The sequence below is a fragment of the Babylonia areolata genome, chromosome 6, assembly GCF_041734735.1.
Source record: "Babylonia areolata isolate BAREFJ2019XMU chromosome 6, ASM4173473v1, whole genome shotgun sequence".
In the NCBI taxonomy this organism is placed as follows: Eukaryota; Metazoa; Mollusca; class Gastropoda; order Neogastropoda; family Buccinidae; genus Babylonia; species Babylonia areolata.
The window spans coordinates 38,241,839-38,265,909 of record NC_134881.1 but is presented as its reverse complement, the minus strand read 5'-3'; the positions used below and the strand labels follow the sequence as shown (position 1 = coordinate 38,265,909).

The 24,071-nt window shown below is 45.4% G+C and overlaps 1 protein-coding gene and 1 long non-coding RNA gene across 5 annotated transcripts in view; both read left to right on the top strand.

Moving 5' to 3' along the window:
* The window catches only part of LOC143282995 (uncharacterized), an 11,552-nt gene extending 3,697 nt beyond the window's left edge, over positions 1 to 7,855 (top strand). Inside the window, exon 3 of the long non-coding RNA XR_013055328.1 lies at positions 7,083 to 7,855. This is a non-coding gene — a long non-coding RNA (uncharacterized LOC143282995). The remainder of the gene's footprint in view (positions 1 to 7,082) is intronic.
* LOC143282994 (dystrophin-like) overlaps positions 1 to 24,071 on the top strand; it is a 448,581-nt gene that overhangs the window by 270,057 nt on the left and 154,453 nt on the right. For 3 of the 4 annotated variants that reach the window (XM_076588967.1, XM_076588968.1, XM_076588969.1), the window contains 6 exons: positions 9,024 to 9,208; positions 17,483 to 17,630; positions 18,759 to 18,908; positions 19,579 to 19,770; positions 20,228 to 20,453; positions 22,620 to 22,903. In XM_076588967.1, the coding sequence (XP_076445082.1) occupies positions 9,024 to 9,208; positions 17,483 to 17,630; positions 18,759 to 18,908; positions 19,579 to 19,770; positions 20,228 to 20,453; positions 22,620 to 22,903 (1,185 nt within the window). The remainder of the gene's footprint in view (positions 1 to 9,023; positions 9,209 to 17,482; positions 17,631 to 18,758; positions 18,909 to 19,578; positions 19,771 to 20,227; positions 20,454 to 22,619; positions 22,904 to 24,071) is intronic. The other variant, XM_076588970.1, reaches the window with a different exon arrangement.

Here is a 24,071-nt window from a genome sequence, read left to right as displayed (position 1 = left end):
ATTTAAAAAAAAGTATCCACAACAGTAGGCTGTGCATGTCTTCAAAAATACAAGTAAAAAAAATACAAAGTTTAGACATGCAGAGCCTACTGTTGTTGATATTATATATATATATATATATATATATATATATATATATATATATATATAGTCATTTAGTTAGTTATATATATATATGTGTGTGTGTGTGTGTGTGTGTGTGCGTGTGTGTGTGTGTGTGTTGACCCCTGCCCTGTTGACCCCTGCCCAGTGTTGCACACAGGCAGAACAGCAGAGAGAGACAGGGAAGTGCAGCCAGAGAGACAGTCTGAGTTCAGTTCACTTCAGTTTCTCAAGGAGGCGTCACTGCGCGCGTTCAGACAATCCATATACGCTGCGCCACCTCTGCTAAGCCGCTGCAGATGCCTGACCAACAGCGGTAGCCCAGTGCACTGAGTGCGGCATTGAGGGCAGTGAGATACAATGAAACAGAACAAGGTACATCAATAAATGAAGGAGTATTTACAATGAATAAATAAAAAAAATAATTTATGAAAATAATCAATAAATAAGAATATATTAGATTTTTTTTTTCTTCTAAATTTTCCCAGCTGTTCCACTACGACGTACGTTAGCTGTCTGTGTGGACTCGCCGCCATGTAAGTGGCAGTAGTCATATATATACTTGTTTTTTTCGCCCAGCCTTGGGGGGGGGGGGGGGGGAAAGCAACAGAGAACAAAGCTTTCCTTCAACCTCGCAGCGATAATCAGATTCAGAAGGACCAAAGAGATGAGTACTCTTTCAGTTCCAGGGGATAACCAGGCTGACCTTTCAGTCAACACAGATAAGCAGCTAGTCTTGCAAAGCTTCACACAGGTTTCCTGCCCGTGAGTTACTCTTTTCATCACAAGAATGACAAGGTGGAACTGTTCCAGTCACACTCCCATCGCCCCCCCCCCCTCGCCCCACCGCCCCCCCCCCACACACACCTCCCTGCCCTCCCACTTCCTGCAGACTCACTGGAGCATTAGTAGTGAATGAAACTCTTTCAGAAACACCGCGGTCTGGATGCTAGTCTTTCGGGTGAAACGATAAGCCGAGATCCCGTGTACAGTGACACACACACACACACACACACACACACACACACACACACACACACACACACACTACCCCCAACCAAAAACAAAACCATATCTAAGTCCCACCCACTTCACCCTATGTATAGCACCAGGAGCAACAGACGCAGACCGGTTAATTTCTGCCCTTCCTCCCCTTCCTACCCTTCCTCCCCTTCCTCCCCCTCCTCCCCTTCCTCCCCTTCCTACCCACCCCATTATACTCGCGTGGCAGAGAGAGCCAGGGTGGGTAGTGGAGCAGAGGTCCACCCAGTGATTCCCCTCAGCAGGACACCTCGAGGCCAGGTGTCACTGCACTCGCCTTCATCCCCTGATCACATTGTTCCCAGGTCGAAACTTGGGTCTTGGCGACGCCGAGTCTCCCTCCTTCTCTCTCTCTCTCTCTCTCTCTCTCTCTCTCTCTCTCTCTCTCTCTCTATTTGGACAAAACAGAAAACATAACATTGCATACTTAAGTGTATTGTTGAGGCAGTATGTATTGGTTTGATGTATTTTTGAATGGATGGTCGAGTCAGTCCCCATTCATTTTGGTATTTTATTATCATTACATTGTTGTTTTTCTTTAGTTCCGTTTCGTTGAGTTTTTGTCAGGATGTGACTTAAGTGTTTCCAAGTATTGCATATTTTCTTGGTTTAAACTGATTGAAGGATTCAGAGAAAAAATATAGTTTTTTGTTGTTGTTGTTGTTTTGAAGCTAAAATATATGCATTTATGTTGTTGCCCCCTTGTCAAAAGACCTTTCTTGGCAATGACAATAAATAATTCCAGTGTCCAGTGTCCAGTGTCTCTCTCTCTCTCTCTCTCTCTCTCTCTCTCTCTCTGTGTGTGTGTGTGTGTGTGTGTGTGTGTGTGTGTGTGTGTGTGAACATGAGATAGCGACACATAAAGAAAAAAAAAGAGAAAAAAAAAAGAAAAAAGACTGAGCCGGAAAGAGAGAATGAATGCGAATGATTTATTCGTCAGAAACTGGCCCCCTGTGAAGAGGAAGGCGATCAGTTACCATTACAAAACGTCTCTTGAGAGGGAAAAAAAATGAATCAAGGAAATATCAAGAAAGAGAGTTTCAGTTTCAGTAGCTCAAGGAGGCGTCACTGCGTTCGGACAAACCATATACGCTACACCACATCTGCCAAGCAGATGCCTGACCAGCAGCGTAACCCAACGCGCTTAGTCAGGCCTTGAGAAAAAACAACAACAAAAAACAAAACAAAAAAAACCAACAAAAAAACAACAACGGGGGAATAAATAATAGATAAGCTTACATAAATAAATAAATAAATAAATGAATAATAATTATAATATAGAAAAAGGTAGTAGTAATAATAATAGTAATACTAATAAAATGATAATAATAAATAAATAAAAAATAAGACAACAATGGTGATAAATAAGCGAATAAATGTAAAATATGAAGACACACATTCACACATACACCCACCCACACATGCATAACAGAAATGCACCAAACATGCAGTTTCACAGATATGAAAGTACAGTCAAATACATAGAAACGTACATGAGCTCCAACACACACACACACACACACACACACACACACACACACACACACACACACACACACATTACCTTGCACCTCCTCCACCCCCTTCTCCACAAGAAAGAGAACAGAGGGAGATACAGAGAGAAGGGAGAGGGTGGTAAGGAGAGGGAGGAAGAGATAGAGAATGTATAACTGAGACTGAAAAAAAAAGAGAGAAAGAAAAGGGAATGACAGAAAGAAGGAACGAATGGCAGAGGAAGAGGACTGTGGGTGTGCGGTATGGGACTTCCTCGCACTGACTACAGCTGAAAGGTGAATCGGCAACTTGGGGTCTCCGGGGCACGGTGTTTCGTTGTTCAGCAGCTGGGTGCTGTTCAATGAGCCTCGTAATGACAGTAGTGGAAGTAGCAGCAGCAGCAGTTGTTGTAGTAGTAGTAGTAGTAGTTGTAGTTATAGCATCTTCAGGCCCAGCACTCAGCTTATATCAGAGATTGACGCAAGTTTGCAATTGGGCCAACAGCAAAGTGAGAGCAGTGTTATCAATGGTTTCTCCATTGCAATGGGATATCATTTAAAGCTTAGTCTTTTGTGAAGGACTATGACTCTCAGACTAGGAGGCAAAATTGCACTGGCTCTAGTACTGCAGCCTTGGGGGCTAGTTGGCCTTTGGGAACCATCCAAATGCTGACTGTCCTAAAACCCTCTTGGCCGAGAGAGTGGGGATGAAATTTGGGCTAGACACTCTCCACTATAATCAAATTCTAGCCCAGACAGTTGGGACAGTTACCTCCTCTGCTGTTCTGATGGTCATAGTCGGACATGACTGACTATCACATAGCAGCAGCAGCAGCAGTAGTGGTAGTAGTTGGAAGAAAAGGACGAGGAACAGTAGCAGCAGAAGTATAGCAATACTGAGCAGTAGTGGTAGTAGCAGCAGCAGTAGTAGTGGTAGTAGCAGCAGCAGCAGTAGCAGTGGTAGTAGCAGCAGCAGCAGTAGTAGTTGTAGTAGTAGCAGCAGCAGTAGTAGTAGTAGTGGTAGTAGCAGCAGCAACAGCAGCAGTAGTAGTAGTAGTGGTAGTAGCAGCAGCAGCAGTAGTAGTAGTGGTAGTAGCAGCAGCAGCAGCAGCAGTAGCAGTGGTAGTAGCAGCAGCAGCAGTAGTAGTTGTAGTAGTAGCAGCAGCAGTAGTAGTAGTAGTGGTAGTAGCAGCAGCAACAGCAGCAGTAGTAGTAGTAGTGGTAATAGCAGCAGCAGCAGTAGTAGTAGTGGTAGTAGCAGCAGCAGCAGCAACAGCAGTAGTAGTAGTGGTAGTAGCAGCAGCAGCAGCAGCAGCAGTAGTATATATATATATGATAGTCAGTCGTGTCCGACTATGACCACCAGAACAGCAGAGGAGGCAACTGCTGTTCTGCCTATATGGGCTAGAATTTGATTATAGTGGAGAGTGCCTTGCCCAAGTTACATCCCCACTCTCTCGGCCAAGAGGGTTTTAGGACAGTCGGCGTTGGAATGGTTCCCAAAGGCCAACTAGCCCACAAGACTGCAGCACTAAGAGCCAGTGCAATTTTGCCTCCCAGTTTGAGAGTCATAGTCCTTCACAAAAGACTAAGCTGTAAATGGTTTCCCATTGACTGTAGAAACCATTGATAATACAGCTCTCACTTTGCTATTGGCCCAAATGTAAACTTATGTCAATCTAAAAGCACACCATTCGTCTGCAGCACTTAGCATCAGCAGAGATAACAGCAACAACTGAAGTTTGATCATGTTGTAGCAGCAGTAGCAACAGATATAGGAACAGCAGCAACACACAGCAGTAGCAACAACAGATATAGGAACAGCAGCAACACACAGCAGTAACAACAACAGATATAGGAACAGCAGCAACACACAGCAGTAACAACAACAGATATAGGAACAGCAGCAACACACAGCAGTAACAACAACAGATATAGGAACAGCAGCAACACACAGCAGTAACAACAACAGATATAGGAACAGCAGCAACACACAGCAGTAACAACAACAGATATAGAAACAGCAGCAACACACAGCAGTAACAACAGCAGATATAGGAACAGCAGCAACACACAGCAGATATAGGAACAGCAGCAACACACAGCAGTAATAACAACAGATTCAGGAACAACAGATATAGAAACAGCAGCAACACACAGCAGCAGCAGCAACAGATATAGAAACAGCAGCAACACACAGCAGCAGCAGCAACAGATATAGAAACAGCAGCAGCAGCAACAGATATAGGAACAGCAGCAACACACAGCAGCAGCAGCAACAGATATAGGAACAACAGATATACGAGTAGAAACAGCAGCAACACACAGCAGTAACAACAACAGATATAGGAACAACAGATATACGAGTAGAAACAGCAGCAACACACAGCAGCAGCAGCAACAGATATAGGAACAGCAGCAACACACAGCAGTAACAACAACAGATATAGAAACAGCAGCAACACACAGCAGTAACAACAACAGATATAGGAACAACAGATATACGAGTAGAAACAGCAGCAACACACAGCAGCAGCAGCAACAGATATAGGAACAGCAGCAACACACAGCAGCTGCAGCAACAGATATAGGAACAGCAGCAACACACAGCAGCAGCAGCAACAGATATAGGAACAGCAGCAACACACAGCAGCTGCAGCAACAGATATAGGAACAGCAGCAACACACAGCAGATATAGGAACAGCAGCAACACACAGCAGATATAGGAACAGCAGCAACACACAGCAGTAACAACAACAGATTCAGGAACAACAGATATTGAAACAGCAGCAACACACAGCAGCAGCAGCAACAGATATAAGAACAACAGCAACACACAACAGTAACAACAACAGATATAGGAACAACAGATATACGAGTAGAAACAGCAGCAACACACAGCAGCAACAGCAACAGATATAGGAACAGCAGCAACACACAGCAGCAGCAGAAGCAACAGATATAGGAACAGCAGCAACACACAGCAGCAACACACAGCAGCAACAGCATTGTATAATGTGCGGTGCCTACAGCAGTGCCAGACTCGCGCCTCTCACCTTCGTGATCAGTCCCCGTCACTGGCAGTTTGAAAGTCTCTTCAAAGTTTGAACTCTGTGACTGAAGCTGCTTGAATGTGGGTCAGCATCTCCCTCACACACACACACACACACACACACACACACACACACACAGGATCTGTCTATCCCAGTCCCCCCCCCCCTCCTGCCCTCCCCCGCCCCTCCTTCCCACTTGTCCAACCACCTCACACCCTGTGCAGGTGGTGTGACTCAGTCACGGAAAGTACAGTCGTGGCGTTGTTGGTGTTGTCGTTGTTGTTGGTGCCTTGGTGTGTTGGGGAGATCCTTCATTACCACTGTATGCTGCTGCGGGACAACCAGGGGGGGGGGCCTTTTGCCATGTGATACCTGCTGACCTCTTTAGGCCACAGAGTTCTACCCCATGACAGGGCCCCACCTCAGAGTCATGGTCTGAATGTGCGTGCTGGCTATCTGGATCAGTTCGTGTCCAACTCGTCTGGGCGTCGGTCGATTACTTCACAGCTCTCCTCACTCGGTTGACGGAGTTTTTGTTCGCGTAACTGATTTCAGTGTTAAACGTCTTAATGGGATGCCTAATGTATGATACAGGATACAGTTTATCGCTGTTCATTATTTCTGTACACGGATGTGTCTGTTACCTGCGTTGTTTCCTGGAATGCTCAGGCTTTTCACCCCTCCTGGGGTATAGTCCCTTAACAAGAGGCGTCGAGAAAAAAAATAAGTAAAAAATTTTGGAAAAAAATTTTTAAAAATAAAAAAAAGAGGCGTCCATAGACCCCTGACCCTGTCCTGTGTCTTTACCTCTGTCTTGCTCCAGGTAAGGCCCTTCTTCTTGGTGTCTGCCTGGAGGTCCCTTCTTCAGTCTCCTACATTTGTGAAATAAAGAGAGGGAGGGAGGGAGATGGAGGGGGAGAGAGATGGAGGGAGAGTGGGGTGGAGGGAGAGAGGAATGGAGAGAAGAGAGAGAGAGAGAGGGAGATTAAGGGGAGAGAGGGGGAGGGAGATGGAAGGAGAGAGAGAGGGAGGGGAGAGTGAGAGAGAGAGAGAGGGCTGTGAAGATCACCATCGGAAACGGTTGATCAAGCCGAGCCAGTGCTGAACGGGAATCTTCAGATAGATCTGACTCGGTCCCCTGAGAGAAAGACTGCAAGTGTGTGACAGTATGGCTTTCACAAGCCACTTCAGCAGCGCTATGTTTGCTTAGCGTTTCGATTTTTAAAGTCTTCGCTGATCCCATAGAATAAGGGAAAATTCTAAACGCTAAGTAAACTTAGCGCTGCTGAGTTGACTTGTGAAACGCAGACCCGGAGCGTTGAATAAAAAGGTTAAAGGTCCCATAGCCTATTACGGCAGTTGAGGCAGTGAATTCCTGTCCACTGAGTCCAGGGCTCTTCATGATGGCGTGACACAATCGGCCTTTCCTGCCGCCGCTTTGAATTCCCCCCCAGCTTTAATCGGGTACCCATTCACACCTGGGTGGAGTGAGAAAAATGGCACGAAAGTGTCTTTGCCGAAGGTCGCAACACCCTGCCGGAAACAGGGCCCGGAACCCTGATCACTGGTGAACACTGGGTCAGTCCAGCGATGGAAAGAATAGACAGACAGTGGAAGTGACTTGAGCTCTTGTGACGTACGCCACATTCATACTGCTGTTACTTGTGCGAAGGTTAACGAACTTGTTTGTTGTTTTGAGGGAAAAGACATTGGCTGTGTGGCAGTGTGTGATTCAGATGCATTCACATCGTCGTCGTCTTCTTCTTCATCGCCTTGACCTCAGCGAAGAGTCACTGGGACACCGCGACAGATGCTCTTCCCTCCTAGTCTGCAGTGCACCAGTAGGGAATGCTTTATTTTCAAGAGCAATAGTAACTATAGTCGAAGTTTTGTGTTCCAAAGACACTTGAGGTGAGAATGGTGACCAGCGTGGGAAGAAGACTAGCAGTGGCGGTGTGTGCGCCAGCCATGGCGAGAACTATCGGCGCTGAAGTGGAAATGAAAGGCACAACTGTGTGGAGTTGAATCCCAAGCAGAACAGGCCAGGGACAGAATAGGCCAGGACCACGTGACAGTACAATAGCCAGACTGGCGGAGTGGAGAGTCTGAATCAGTGAATGAACACATATATATATGTGCTCCTCACCGACACACATTCTGATAAGAAGACGTCAGTGACCTGAATATGGAAAGGTACGGCTTTTCCTCATCATTGCACAGCATGTAACGACAGAGAGAGAGAGAGAGAGAGAGAGAGAGAGAGAGAGAGGCAGGATGGAAAGAGAGAAGAGTGGGGGAGGGAGGGAGAGAGAGATGGGAGAGAGCGAGGCATGAACAAACACACACACACACACACACACACACACACGCACACACACACACAAACACACACACACACGCACGCACGCACACACACACACACACACACACACACACACACACACACACACACACACACACACACACACACACACACACACACACAGTGCTCTGTATTGCTCTTGTTGATGACCTTGAAGAAATCGGTCTGGGTTGACATGTTAGTCTTGAGCCAGTAGTTTGGCTGATCATACCTGGGGGAATTATGTCATCTCATTTTTGACAGGGGGTGGGGGTACAGGGGTGGGGGTATTGGGGGTGGTAATGGTAATAGTGAGGAGAGGGAAGGTAGCGGTACAGAGATCATGAACGAATTCCAGAAGAAATGAATACGCATGTTTCATTGAACAGCAGCTGTGGGCTCTAATTCAGTCACATGTACGTGTGTGTGTGTGTGTGTGTGTGTGTGTGTGTGTGTGTGTGTGACTCGGACTCACAGTCACTCCATAGTTATTAGAACCCCGAAGGTCCACAACCAGAATGCAGTGACAAAGAAATTTCCTGTTTCAGTCCACGAACAAAATGTACATTTCCCATTGTTTGTACAAGCGTCGGCATTTATAAACTAACATGCTGTCTGAATTTGCAGATGGTCATTACAGTTCTTGTCATTGATGGTAGGATGTGTACAACTGTTTTGTTCCTTCAGTTCGTTTGTGATGGGTTGTAATCTTTGTTGCTTGTATCTGTCACAGCTGTCCAGTGATGATGTGTGCGTGAGTTAGGGTGTGCAGAACATATACATGTAAATCTGGGGCAACTTTTGACTTTGTTTGCTGGACTCGTGTGTGTGTTGTGTATGTGTGTGTGTGTGTGTGTGTGTGTACGTGTACGTGTATGCATGTGTGTGTGTGTGTATGTCTTGACTCTGTGTGTCTGTTGGTGGCTGTAATAGCTCTCTTACCGTAGTCTCCCCGCCACTGTGTGCACTCACCATACTGCCGTGTGCCCCAGGACCTGGAGTCAGGGCTGAGGGTGCAGCAGGGCACGGTCAACAGCATGAACACGGCCGGCAGGGACATCCTCCGACAGGCAGCGGCCCCGGACGCGCACCAGCTGCAGCAACGACAGGACGACATCAACCGCCGCTGGAGGGCGCTGTGTGCAGAGGTGTTCGACCGCCAGAAGTACTCGGGAAGGTGGGTGGGGCTGGGGGGACTGGAGCGGCGTTAGTAGCCTGTGATGAACATGTATGGTGTGCAGTTCAGTACCGGGTTGGTTTTCTTCTTCTTCTTCTTCTTCCCCTTCTCCTCCTCCTCCTCCCCCCTCCTCCTCCCCCTCCTACTTCCCCTCCTCCTCCTCCTTCCCCTTCTCCTCCTTCCTCTCCTCTTCTTCCTTCCCCTCCTCCTCCTTCCCCTTCTTCTCCTTCCTCTTCTTCTCCTTCCCCTCCTCCTCCTTCCCCTCCTCCTCCTTCCCCTCCTCCTCCTCCTTCCCCTTCTCCTCCTTCCTCTCCTCCTCTTCTTCCTTCCCCTCCTCCTCCTTCCCCTCCTCCTTCCCCTTCTCCTCCTTCCTCTCCTCCTCTTCTTCCTTCCCCTCCTCCTCCTTCCCCTTCTCCTCCCCTTCCTCTCCTCCTCTTCTTCCTTCTCCTCCTCCTCCTCCCCCTCCTTCTTCTCCTCCTCCTCCTACTTCCCCTCCTCCTCCTTCGCCCCCTTCTCCTTCTTCCCCTTCTCTTCCTCCTCCTCCCCCCTCCTCCTCCCCCTCCTTCTTCTCCTCCTCCTCCTACTTCCCCTCCTCCTCCTCCTTCCCCTTCCTCTCCTCCTCTTCTTCCTTCCCCTCCTCCTCCTTCCCCTCCTCCTCATTCCCCTCCTCCTCCTTCCCCTTCTTCTCCTTCCTCTTCTTCTCCTTCCCCTCCTTCTTCTCCTTCACCTCGTCCTCCTTCTCCTCCCTCACCTCCTCCTCCTTCCCCTCCTCCTCCTTCCCCTCCTTCCCCTTCTCCTCCTTCTCCTTCCCCTCCTTCTTCTTCACCTCGTCCTCCTTCCACTCCTCCTCCTTCCTCTCCTCCTCCTTCCCCTCCTTCCCCTTCTCCTCCTTCTCCTTCCCTTTCTTCTATATTCCCCTCCTCCTCCCCCTCCTTCCCCTTCTTCTCCTTCCCCTCCACCTGCTCCTTCCGTGGGGCATGTACCCTCAGTACTCACCATAAACAGGCACATCTTAGTGGCTGGGGCTTCTTCTGTGTTCATGGGCTGTGCATCTCATGTCCATGTGCATGTGGGATTGTGTACAGGGCCGTTTTTCCCCCCCGCCATGTAGGCAGCCATACTCTGTCTGTCTGCCTCCCTCCCCACCATCCCTCCTTCTCTTGCACTCTCCCACCCCCTCTGTCTCTCTACCTCTCTTTTTTTCAATCTCTTTCTCTCTCTCATTCTCTCTCCAGCCCTCCCCCCCCCCCCCCTCTCTTTCACTCTCTCCCATTCTCTCTAGAGCTCTCTCTCCATCTCTTCCACTATCTCCCCCTCTTCCATTCACTGTCTCTGTCTGTCTCTCCAACTCTCTCTCTCTCTTCCACTCTCTCTCTGTCTCTCTCTCTGTCTGACCGTCTGTCTCTCCCTGTTTTTTCTCATATTTCCTTACATTCTCTGTGTCACTGTCTCTTTTCACAAGCACGCACACACACACACACACACACAGAGGGTGATGAATGGGGGCCAGTGTCCAGTGTCACTTTACCACAGTGGTGGCTTCACACTAGTTCACCTGGCTGCTGACATGCTTAGTGGAAATGAGCCACCTGGAGATGTGGCCTGTGTATAGCAGGCTGGACAAAACCCTGTCACTGTGTGTGTGTGTGTGTGTGTGTGCGCGCGCGCGCACGCGCGTTTGTGAGTGTGTGTGTGCATTTGTGTGTGTGTGTGTGTGTGTGCGCGCGCGTTTGTGAGTGTGTGTGCGTGTGTGTGTGCGCGCGTTTGTGAGTGTGTGTGCGTGTGTGTGTGTGTTCTGTGTTATGTGTTTTATGAGTGTGCATGCATATGTGCATGTGTGTGTGTTCTGTGTTATTTGAGAGAGAGAGAGAGAGAGAGTGTGTGTGTGTGTGTGTGTGTTGTTTTGTTCTGTGGTGGGTTGTTTTTTTTTCATGAAAAGCATCCATATGGAAGATAACTGTAACTACAGTAACTATAACTGCCTTAATTTTAACACTGATTTAATACCAGATGCGAAGTTAAAAACTGGAGAGACATTGGAGTTGTCTGCATGTACACAGAGTGTTGTGAGAAAGCTATAGCTTTTCTTTGATGCCACTTGTCATTGATGAGGACACACAGGTTTTGTGTGAAGAGGGACAGATTTCAGTCTGCTGAAAGTGAAAGATCTTGTGAACGCTTTTTGCTGAACACACTGTTCAGTTGTCTCTCTGTGGCAAAACGGCCACAACTGAAATATGACATGAACCTTGAGATATATAAATCACCATGTAGAAGATCTGTGTTTTCTGTCTTATCACAGAGAATACACCATTGAGAAGATCTGTGTTTTCTGTCTTATGACAGAGAATATACCATGTAGAAGGTCTGTGTTTTCTGTCTTATGACAGAGAATACACCATATAGAAGGTCTGTGTTTTCTGTCTTATGACAGGGAATATACCATATAGAAGGTCTGTGTTTTCTGTCTTATGACAGAGAATACACCATATAGAAGATCTGTGTTTTCTGTCTTATGACAGAGAATACACCATTGAGAAGATATGTGTTTTCTGTCTTATGACAGAGAATACACCATGTAGAAGATCTGTGTTTTCTGTCTTATCACAGAGAATACATCATTGAGAAGATTTGTGTTTTCTGTCTTATCACAGAGAATACACCATTGAGAAGATCTGTGTTTTCTGTCTTATGACAGAGAATACATCATTGAGAAGATCTGTGTTTTGTCTTATCACAGAGAATACACCATTGAGAAGATCTGTGTTTTGTCTTATCACAGAGAATACACCATTGAGAAGATCTGTGTTTTCTGTCTTATCACAGAGAATACATCATTGAGAAGATCTGTGTTTTCTGTCTTATGACAGAGAATACACCATTGAGAAGATCTGTGTTTTCTGTCTTATCACAGAGAATACACCATTGAGAAGATCTGTGTTTTCTGTCTTATCACAGAGAATACACCATTGAGAAGATCTGTGTTTTCTGTCTTATGACAGAGAATACACCATTGAGAAGATCTGTGTTTTCTGTCTTATCACAGAGAATACACCATGTAGAAGATCTGTGTTTTCTGTCTTATCACAGAGAATACACCATGAGAAGATCTGTGTTTTCTGTCTTATCACAGAGAATACACCATTGAGAAGATATGTGTTTTCTGTCTTATGACAGAGAATACACCATTGAGAAGATCTGTGTTTTCTGTCTTATCACAGAGAATACACCATTGAGAAGATCTGTGTTTTCTGTCTTATCACAGAGAATACACCATTGAGAAGATCTGTGTTTTCTGTCTTATCACAGAGAATACACCATGTAGAAGATTTGTGTTTTCTGTCTTATCACAGAGAATACATCATTGAGAAGATCTGTGTTTTCTGTCTTATGACAGGGAATATACCATATAGAAGGTCTGTGTTTTCTGTCTTATGACAGAGAATACACCATATAGAAGGTCTGTGTTTTCTGTCTTATGACAGGGAATATACCATATAGAAGGTCTGTGTTTTCTGTCTTATCACAGAGAATACACCATTGAGAAGATTTGTGTTTTCTGTCTTATCACAGAGAATACACCATGTAGAAGATCTGTGTTTTCTGTCTTATCACAGAGAATACACCATTGAGAAGATCTGTGTTTTCTGTCTTATGACAGAGAATACACCATTGAGAAGATTTGTGTTTTCTGTCTTATGACAGAGAATACACCATTGAGAAGATTTGTGTTTTCTGTCTTATCACAGAGAATACACCATGTAGAAGATCTGTGTTTTCTGTCTTATCACAGAGAATACACCATTGAGAAGATCTGTGTTTTCTGTCTTATCACAGAGAATACACCATTGAGAAGATCTGTGTTTTCTGTCTTATCACAGAGAATACATCATTGAGAAGATCTGTGTTTTCCTGTGTCTGTCCAGTCTTTAGGAGAGAGGTTTGTTTCAGTGTTACTCTGACACAAAATGAATGGCTGCTCTGAATTCAGTTGACATCAAACATCTGTCTCAGTGCAGAGGAATGTGGGTTTTATTGTGAGGTGTTGTGGGTGAAATGTCATGTGTATAATGTGTGTGTGTGCATGTGTTAGAAGGGGGGGGGGGGGAGGGAGGGGGGGGGGGGCAGGTTGTAGTTGTAGTTTGTTGTTGGACCCTGTGTCCAATAATGATGTAGTATGTGTGATGTGGCATTTTGTGGTTTGGGTTGGTATTATGTGTGTTGCATTATGAAATGATATGTGATGTGATCTGCCTCTGTGTGTGTGTGTGTGTGTGTGTGTGTGTGTGTGTGTGTCTATTTGTTTGTGTGTGTGTGTCTGTGAACATGAATTACATCATTATTATCAGAATCAACTCTTCACAATGAGAACTAAGTCATACATTCTGATGCTTTTTTCTTTTTCTCTGTTTATGACACCTGCAGTGTTTTAACATGTGGTCCATTACATATATCTCTCATTTCTACCAGCAAAAAGTCAGTCTGTCCTCAAGTTCTTGGTTGAATGCATGCTGCAAAGGTTTAAATTTCCTCAAACCCACCGAACACTGACATGGATTATAGGGTCTTAAACACGCATGTTTGATCTTCAGCATGCATGACTATCGACAGGGAGGTGGGTGTAGCGTTAGCAGGTTTGCACGTACTGTGGGGAATGAGAAAGATCTCTGGCCACAAAGACCCAGAGAGACAGAAGTCCAAATCCTCTAACCACCACCTGTCAGTGCCATGCATGTCAGCACACTCTGTCGCCAGACAGTGGCCAGTGCATAAGTGTGTCACCTGTTGTCATCATCATACAAGGAAACTGCCCCAAAACAGATTTTTAGGGAAAAGAAAAGAGACCTTGACAAGTGTGGAAGAAACGAAAAGGGAAATAGATTATTTCGGAAAACATTTTACAAATTCTCTGTTGAGTCCGTCATCATTAAAAAAAACATAATAATAATAAAAGTCCTCAGCTGGCCTGTTGAAGGGAGAGGAAGTGTGTGTGATCTCTGTCTCTTTATTTTGTTCACTTTGATGATAACAGTGTGTTTTCTGTGAAGCCACAAGCAGTGTGACCATGTGTGCCAAACTGGAGAAAGAAAAATCTGTTCAGTCGTTCAAAGGGTCGGAGTCTGGAAATAAATAAATTGTGGTTTTTCACTGCATTATTTACATTGCAGTAACTTACACTCAGTGCACATCAGCAAGTGGATTTTTTTTTTTTTTCTGTGTTTTTGGATTTTCTGTTGTGAGGTTTATTTGAGGTATCCTTTGATTATGATAGAACCTTCAGTTGTAAACAGGCAAAATGTAAGATGGGAAAATGCATAAAACTAAGATTCTGTATCATTTAGAAACAAATAAATGTATATAGTGCCATTTTATAATAATATGTATTGATATATTTATGAATTTGAAAAGAAATATTTGGCAAAATGGTGCAACAATGAGGACAATTTTATTATAAAAAAAAAACAACAGAAAAAAACTGAAAATGAATAGAAACAAAGGAGTTAAAATTGACACATTTAAAGACTGATCAATGCATACACTGAAAACACACACACACACACACACACACACACACACACACACACACACACACACACACTCTTGTGCACAGGTTTCTGTGTGATCTTTTCTCTGCTTGCATGGCAATCAACCTGTCTCACTCTCTTAAAACTTCCTGTCTCTGTGAGTGGCGTGTTTCATGCCCACATCTGTGCAGAACAGCGGGGGAGAAATGCAAGTCATGGATCAATAGTTTGCAGATGAGACCTTCTGTGAGGCCAACATTGATCAGACATGAATTTGGGGACTGTGCATTGTTAACTCCTTGACGGTACATAGCCCCAGGGATGCACTCTGTACACATTGGATGTATTGGGTTTTTTCGTCATTTGTGGGCTGCATTCCAATGGGTTGTGGAGGAAGCAAAAATAGTTTCAAGAAATCAAGAACAAGGGAAATTCTTCTTATTCTGCATTTGACTTCAACTCCCACGTTCACAAAAAATGTATGCTTTCTCCTTTACGTGGATGACCATTTTTACCCTGCCATATAGACATCCACACTCCATTTACGGGGGCCTGCATGCTGGGTGTGTTTGTGTGTACATCAGACCTGACTGTGCACTGAGAGACTGCGTGGTGTGTTTTGAGTGATGAGCCTGTGGATGCACAGTTAATTTCCGTTTGGATGAATAATGATGTACTGTACTGTACTGTACTGTACTGAATTTGCTGTATTTGTTCTGTGCTGTGCTGTACTGTACTGTACTGAATTGTACTGTACTGTATTATACTGTAGTACTTTACTGTACTATATTGAATTGCACTGTACTGTACTGTCTGCATTATATTGTATTTTGTTACATTGTATGTTACTGTGCACAGTGTGCTAGAATATAGTACAGTATTGAATTATATTGCATTGAATGTGCAGCATGTATTACATGTTGAATTTTTTTTTTTTTTAGTACAAATGCCTGAAAAGTGGCTCTATGAATTGAATCACTACTACTGTTACTACTACAGGGCCGGGATGTGCTGTGCTGTGCTGTGCTGTGCTGTGCTGTGCTGTGCTGTGCTGCATTGCATTGTATTATATTGTATATAATTGCATTACATTGTATTGTATGGCAGTGTATAGCAAGGTGCTGTGTCGCCCTGTGTGCAGCAGAACGGAGGACGGCAGTGTATTGTATGGCAGTGTATAGCAAGGTGCTGTGTCGCCCTGTGTGCAGCAGAACAGAGGACGGCAGTGTATTGTATGGCAGTGTATAGCAAGGTGCTGTGTCGCCCAGTGTGCAGCAGAACGGAGGATGGCAGTGTATTGTATGGCAGTGTATAGCAAGGTGCTGTGTCGCCCTGTGTGCAGCAGAACGGAGGACGGCAGTGTATTGTATGGCAGTGTATAGCAAGGTGCTGTGTCGCCCTGTGTGCAGCAGAACGGAGGACGGCAGTGTATTGTATGGCAGTGTATAGCAAGGTGCTGTGTCGCCCTGTGTGCAGCAGAACGGAGGATGGCAGTGTATTGTATGGCAGTGTATAGCAAGGTGCTGTGTCGCCCTGTGTGCAGCAGAACGGAGGATGGCAGTGTATTGTATGGCAGTGTATAGCAAGGTGCTGTGTCGCCCTGTGTGCAGCAGAACGGAGGACGGCAGTGTATTGTATGGCAGTGTATAGCAAGGTGCTGTGTCGCCCTGTGTGCAGCAGAACGGAGGACGGCAGTGTATTGTATGGCAGTGTATAGCAAGGTGCTGTGTCGCCCTGTGTGCAGCAGAACGGAGGACGGCAGTGTATTGTATGGCAGTGTATAGCAAGGTGCTGTGTCGCCCTGTGTGCAACAGAACGGAGGACGGCAGTGTATTGTATGGCAGTGTATAGCAAGGTGCTGTGTCGCCCCGTGTGCAGCAGAACGGAGGCCGGCAGTGTATTGTATGGCAGTGTATAGCAAGGTGCTGTGTCGCCCTGTGTGCAGCAGAACGGAGGATGGCAGTGTATTGTATGGCAGTGTATAGCAAGGTGCTGTGTCGCCCTGTGTGCAGCAGAACGGAGGACGGCAGTGTATTGTATGGCAGTGTATAGCAAGGTGCTGTGTCGCCCTGTGTGCAGCAGAACGGAGGACGGCAGTGTATTGTATGGCAGTGTATAGCAAGGTGCTGTGTCACCCTGTGTGCAGCAGAACGGAGGATGGCAGTGTATTGTATGGCAGTGTATAGCAAGGTGCTGTGTCGACCTGTGTGCAGCAGAACGGAGGACGGCAGTGTATTGTATGGCAGTGTATAGCAAGGTGCTGTGTCGCCCTGTGTGCAGCAGAACGGAGGACGGCAGTGTATTGTATGGCAGTGTATAGCAAGGTGCTGTGTTGCCCTGTGTGCAGCAGAACGGAGGACGGCAGTGTATTGTATGGCAGTGTATAGCAAGGTGCTGTGTCGCCCTGTGTGCAGCAGAACGGAGGACGGCAGTGTATTGTATGGCAGTGTACAGCAAGGTGCTGTGTCGCCCTGTGTGCAGCAGAACGGAGGACGGCAGTGTATTGTATGGCAGTGTACAGCAAGGTGCTGTGTCGCCCAGTGTGCAGCAGAACGGAGGACGGCAGTGTATTGTATGGCAGTGTATAGCAAGGTGCTGTGTCGCCCTGTGTGCAGCAGAACGGAGGACGGCAGTGTATTGTATGGCAGTGTATAGCAAGGTGCTGTGTCGCCCTGTGTGCAGCAGAACGGAGGACGGCAGTGTATTGTATGGCAGTGTATAGCAAGGTGCTGTGTCGCCCTGTGTGCAGCAGAACGGAGGACGGCAGTGTCAGGACCAGTGTGTTCACAGATGAGATGGACGATCTGTTTTTCTGGATTGACGAGACGGAGAACATCCTGGCCTCTTCACTGAAGCTGGACACAGAGTACCTGTCTGACCTGCTGGAGAAAGTGAAGGTCTGTGTGTGTGTGTGTGTGTGTGTGTGTGTGTGTGGTGTGTGCGAGTTTGTGTGTGTGTGTGTGTGTGTGGTGTGTGCGAGTTTGTGTGTGTGTGTGCGCGCGCATGTGTGTATGAGTTTGTGTGTGTGTGTGTGTGGTGTGTGTGAGTTTGTGTGTGTGTGTGTGTGGTGTGTGTGAGTTTGTGTGTGTGTGGAGTTTGTGTGTGTGGTGTTTGTGTGTGTGTGGTGTGTGTAGTATGTGTGTTGTGTTTGTGTGTGTGTGTGTGTGGTGTTTGTATTTGTATTTGTATTTCTTTTTATCACAACAGATTTCTCTGTGTGAAATTTGGGCTGCTCTCCCCAGGGAGAGCGTGTCGCTATACTACAGCGCCACCCTTTTTTTGTGTATTTTTTCCTGCCTGCAGTTTTATTTGTTTTTCCTATCGAAGTGGATTTTTCTACAGAATTTTGCCAGGAACAACCCTTTTGTTGCTGTGGATTCTTTTACGTGCGCTAAGGGCATGCTGCACACGGGACCTCAGTTAATCATCTCATCCGAAAGACTAGCGTCCAGACCACCACTCAAGGTCTAGTGGAAGGGGAGAAAATATCAACGGCTGAGCCGTGATTCGAACCAGTGCGCTCAGATTGTCTCGCTTCCAAGGCGGATGCGTTACCTCTAGACCATCACTCCACACACACGTGTGTGTGTGTGTGAATATGTGTAAGTGAGTGTGTGTATGGTTTCAAGAGAATGTGTGTGTGTGTGTGTGTGATAATGTGTGTGCATATGTGAGTGTATAAGTTAGTGAGTCTGACACTGTGTGTATATTCATTGTGGTTTGGTTGACCAGGACAGATGCTGTGTTATATTAAATGTGGTTTGATTCACCAGGACAGACGCTGTGTGTATATTCATGATGGTATGGTTCACCAGGACAGATGCTGTGTGTATATTAAATATGGTTTGGTTGACCAGGACAGACGCTGTGTGTATATCAAATGTGGTTTGGTTCACCAGGACAGATGCTGTGTGTATATTAAATGTGGTTTGGTTGACCAGTACAGACGCTGTGTGTATATCAAATGTGGTTTGGTTCACCAGGACAGACACTGTGTGTATATTGAATGTGGTTTGGTTCACCAGGACCGGGAGGACGACGTGCCGTCCCGTCAACACAGCCTGGACACCATCAACGACAGCGGCAACAAGATGAAGGACGACCAGGCCCTGTCCACCGAGGATCGAACCAACATCCAGCGTGACCTGCTGAACCTCAACAACCGCTGGGCCAAGGTTGGGGGAGGGCGACACACACACACACACGCACACACAGAACACAGGATTAATGCAGTCACAAAACAAAAACAAGCAGTATGTTCCTGAACACAATGAATTCACTTACAAACAGACAGGTAAACTACAGCAGCAGTCTCTACTGGTCATGCTGAAATAAAATCTCAGGTCAAACCTGGCCTCAAAATACATCTATCTGCACAAGTCTGCTTTCACATACATTTAGGTGTTTGAGTGTGGTGTGTGTGTGTCTGTGCGTGCGCATGTGTGTCTGTGCGTGTGTGTGTGTGTGTGCATGCATGCATGTGCGGTCATCGGCACATTTCATTTGTCTTGCTTTTAGTCTTGCTTTTAGTGCCTTGTGTTGTAAATTTATGTTACCATTTTCCCCCATATTGATCTTCATTTTCAGCACTTTTGGCCCTGTGCATTATCAGAACCCATTACTACCATTATTATTATTATTATTATTATAAACAACTTCATGAATACCCACTTAAGTAGATGCTAACGTGGCATTAGCCTTGAGATGGCCTTAGTGGTTGGCAAGGCTCTAAGCACCATCATTTTTTTTTTTTTTTTTTTTTTTGATTTGAGATTCCCACTTTCCTTCAAGGAGTTGAAGAACTAGAGACCAACAAATCTGACAGCAGACTGACGGTGTGTGCAGGTGACAGCAGATATCCCTCTCTTCATGGACAAGGTTCGGCAGCAGCTGTCAGAGTTGCGGGCCTTGCAAGGGGAGGCGAGCGAGGTGCAGGCCTGGCTGGCGACCACCCGGGTGCTGCTGGAGACGCAGTTGTCTCCCCCCGTCTCCTCCACCTCCCCCGACGAAAATGACTCTGTCGTCATGGATCCTCAGGTGGGGGAAGGTGTGAGTGGTCAGATGTTGTTTCTGATTATCTGGAGTTGTTTTACCTGGCTGTGCCATGACCTCTCTGCTCTCAGGGGTGGGAGTGTTTCTGTATTGCACAGATACATGATTTGCGTTTCGGTGATTATGATATGTAATTTGCACTTGGGTGATTATTTTTTAAAAATTTGTTTTATTTTACTTTATTTCAGTATTAAGACAGGCCTTTGGTTGATAAAGTAGTCCGTGGACCTGGGGTGCTGATGTATCAATGTTAAAGAAATCCGTCACTTCCATCCTTTTACTCTCTCCCACTCTACCACAATACACACACACACACATGTGTGAATACAAATGTCCAATCTCATTTGAGCAAACTGATGTTTAGAATACCTAGAGCTCTCTTTCTGACATGCTAAAGACAAAATCGGTGCTGTACTTTTCCGTGCCGACCTTTGCCCTGCAGACGACCCAGCAGGCCATCCAGGCGTGTCAGCCCAAGGTGGACCGGATCAACACAACCTACCGCTGTCTGTCGGAGTCTGGGGAGGACGAAAACGACAACATGAATATCCCTGAAGCTCTGTCAGAACAGATCGCTGCCATCAACCGTGACTGGATCGAGGTGCAGCGATTGGCTGACGAGCTTCACCCCCACGACGACAGTGAGGTCAACGAGGTCATGGCTCAAGGTGAGATCACAGATACTGTGGAAGGGTTCTAAATTTTATTCTTTTCATGATAATATCTGAAATCATATATAATTTTTAAAAGAATATTTACTGATATCTTTGTCCACTACAGGGCAAAACTGCATCCTATGCATCTACACTATGTGTGTGTATGTGTGCATGTGTATGTATGTGTTTGTGTGTGTGTGTATGTGTGTGTGTGTATGTGAGTGTACTTGCATGTGTGTTTGGTGAAGTCCTAAAGAAACTGTTGTTTGATGCGTTTGGTGAAGTCCTAAAGAAACTGTTGTTTGATGTGTGTTTGGTGAAGTCCTAAAGAAACTGTTGTTTGATGTGTTTGGTGAAGTCCTAAAGAAACTGTTGTTTGATGTGTGTTTGGTGAAGTCCTAAAGAAACTGTTGTTTGATGTGTGTTTGGTGAAGTCCTAAAGAAACTGTTGTTTGATGTGTTTGGTGAAGTCCTAAAGAAACTGTTGTTTGATGTGTGTTTGGTGAAGTCCTAAAGAAACAGTTGTTTGATGTGTTTGGTGAAGTCCTAAAGAAACTGTTGTTTGATGTGTTTGGTGAAGTCCAAAAGAAACAGTTGTTTGTTGTGTTTGGTGAAGTCCTAAAGAAACTGTTGTTTGATGTGTTTGGTGAAGTCCTAAAGAAACTGTTGTTTGATGTGTTTGGTGAAGTCCTAAAGAAACTGTTGTTTGATGTGTGTTTGGTGAAGTCCTAAAGAAACTGTTGTTTGATGTGTGTTTGGTGAAGTCCTAAAGAAACTGTTGTTTGATGTGTGTTTGGTGAAGTCATAAAGAAACAGTTGTTTGTTGTGTGTTTGGTGTCATATACTGTACCATGTCAAACTGATATGTTGTGTGTTTGGTGAAGTCCTAAAGAAACTGTTGTTTGATGTGTGTTTGGTGAAGTCATAAAGAAACAGTTGTTTGTTGTGTGTTTGGTGTCATATACTGTACCATGTCAAACTGATATGTTGTGTGTTTGGTGAAGTCCTAAAGAAACTGTTGTTTGATGCGTTTGGTGAAGTCCTAAAGAAACTGTTGTTTGATGTGTGTTGGTGAAGTCCTAAAGAAACTGTTGTTTGACGTGTGTTTGGTGAAGTCGTAAACATTCACCCAGCACTTCAGGTCACAGGCTGTAGGTATTGAGACGTCACAGGAGGAGGATGGCAGGCAGAATGGTTAAGATGCTTATCTGCCAGTACAGTGGCTGTGAGGGTCTGGGTTTGAATCCAGCTCTCATCCGTTCTTTCAGGTTTGACTGGAAAATCAAACTGAGCATCTAGTCATTCAGATGAGAAGATAAACTGTGGTCTCATGTACAGCAAGCACTTGGCGCACTGAAAAAGAACCCATGGCAGCAAGAGTGTTGTCCTCTGGCAAAATTATGCAGAAGACATCCTCTCTGGTAGGTACACACATATATATGCATGCTGGCAAGGCCTGGCTTAACACGTTGGTCTGTACTGCTGGTCAGGCATCCACCACACAGATGTGGTGAAGTGGTCATGGATTTGCCCTAACACAGTGACATCTCCATAAGGCACTGTAACCGAAAACTGTAGACATCACTTCTGCATGTCCTTTCCACTGATCTCTTAATTCCACTTTCTAAACTGACTAACGATTCACTGCACCTGGTCTTGTATTGTCCTAAGTGGCCAGTGGCGGAATTTCTTTTACTGAGGTTTTCCCACGTTTTACGAACAGTGTTTTCACCATTGCAAAGTTAGCCTATAGGAGAGCAAGATTTGTGTGTGTGTGTGTGTGTGTGTGTGTTTGTGTCTGTGTCTGTGTTTGTGTGTTTGAATGTGTATGTGTGTATGTGTGTGTACATGTGTGTGTGGTGCTTTAAAAATGATTTTTAACACTTTTTTTTTTTTTTTAAAGAATCAGTGTGATTCTTTCTTGTATGGCTGGCAGTCACATCATTTATCATTTGAAGCACATCCTTAGATTCACTAGTTTAATCAAGATTGCTCTGTCTATCTATCTATCTGTCTATCTATCTGTCTGTCTGTCTGTCAGTGTATGTCAGTTTCTTGCAATACAAAAAATTAAGAAACATGACAATACATACCTGTAACAAGAAGAAGAAGAATAGTCATCATCATGAATCATAGACATGATAATAATGATAATAGTATTAACAACAACTGTTGCAGTGAAAGCTGAAGTGCAGCAGGCAGTCTACCACCACCGCCAACCCCCCTCCCCTCCCCACACCTCACCCCCCTCCCTCACATCCACCACCACCACCACCACCACCACAGCTGTCACCACCACCCCCATCACCCCCACCACCAGCAGCAGTGAGGCAGGGTGGGAGGAACTTGGGACGTCAGTGTCAGACCTTCGTCAGTGGCTAAGTGTGTTGGAGGACCTTCTGTCGGCAAAGGTCACTGTGTGTCGGGTCAGCGACGTCGATCAGGCTGTCAGTACCACCAAGGTGAGGGAACCGCCTGCCTTTGTCTGGCTTTGTTTGTCCTTCTTTGCTGTGCTTTGTTTCCAGAGAATCAGGCTGTCAGTGCCAACAAGGTCAAAGTACCAGTCTTTCTTCTGCTGTTCTGTTTTCCTCCCCATCTATTCATCGATTGTGAGGTGTGTGCGAAGGATTGGGTTATCAGTTTCCCACAAGGTAAAGAAACACATGCCTTGTTCTGCTTTTCTTTGCTCTTCATTTATTGTGCAGTTTATACAAAGGATTGGATTGTCAGCACCTACAACTACACAGTTGGTTCCATTTGTTTTTGTTGTATATCTCGGTTATTGGTTATATCTCTGTTATTGGTGTATTTGTACAGACAGCGATCTGCTATGGAGTTGTTTTTTCAATTATTCTTTTCATGGATTTCAGAAAAAAAACAATTTTTTTTTTACTGTCCATTCAGTGACTTTCATGCATACAGTGTGTGTCTGTAAATTTGATTTAGCATTACTCCCCCCTGCCTCCCTTTTTTTTGCTGCTGTCCAGTTCTGCTGTCTGTGTTGTGACTGCATGCAGCATGATGCTGACAGACTGTGAAGCTCTTCAGATCAGATCAACACCGGTTATCGTTCTTTCCCAGTCAGACCCTCTGTCTTTTGTCTGCTTGGAGCATGACATTGAATGACCTTATGTTTTGTCTGCTTGGAGCATGACACTGAATGACCTTATGTTTTGTCTGCTTGGAGCATGACATTGAATGACCTTATGTTTTGTCTGCTTGGAGCATGACGTTGAATGACCTTATGTTTTGTCTGCAAGGTGCATGACGCTGAATGACCTTGTGTTTTGTCTGCAAGGTGCATGACACTAAATGACCTTGTGTTTGACCTTGTGTTTTGTCTGCATGGAGCATGACTATGAATGACCCGTGTTTGACCTTGTGTTTTGTCTGCATGGAGCATGACAATGAATGACCTTGTGTTTGACCTTGTGTTTTGTCTGCATGGAGCATGACAATGAATGACCTTGTGTGTGACCTTGTGTTTTGTCTGCAAGGAGCACAACGCTGAATGACCTTGTGTTTTGTCTCCAAGGAGCACAACGCTGAATGACCTTGTGTTTGACCTTGTGTTTTGTCTGCATGGTGCGTGATGCTGAATGACCTTGTAAAACACAACTCAAGGAGCAT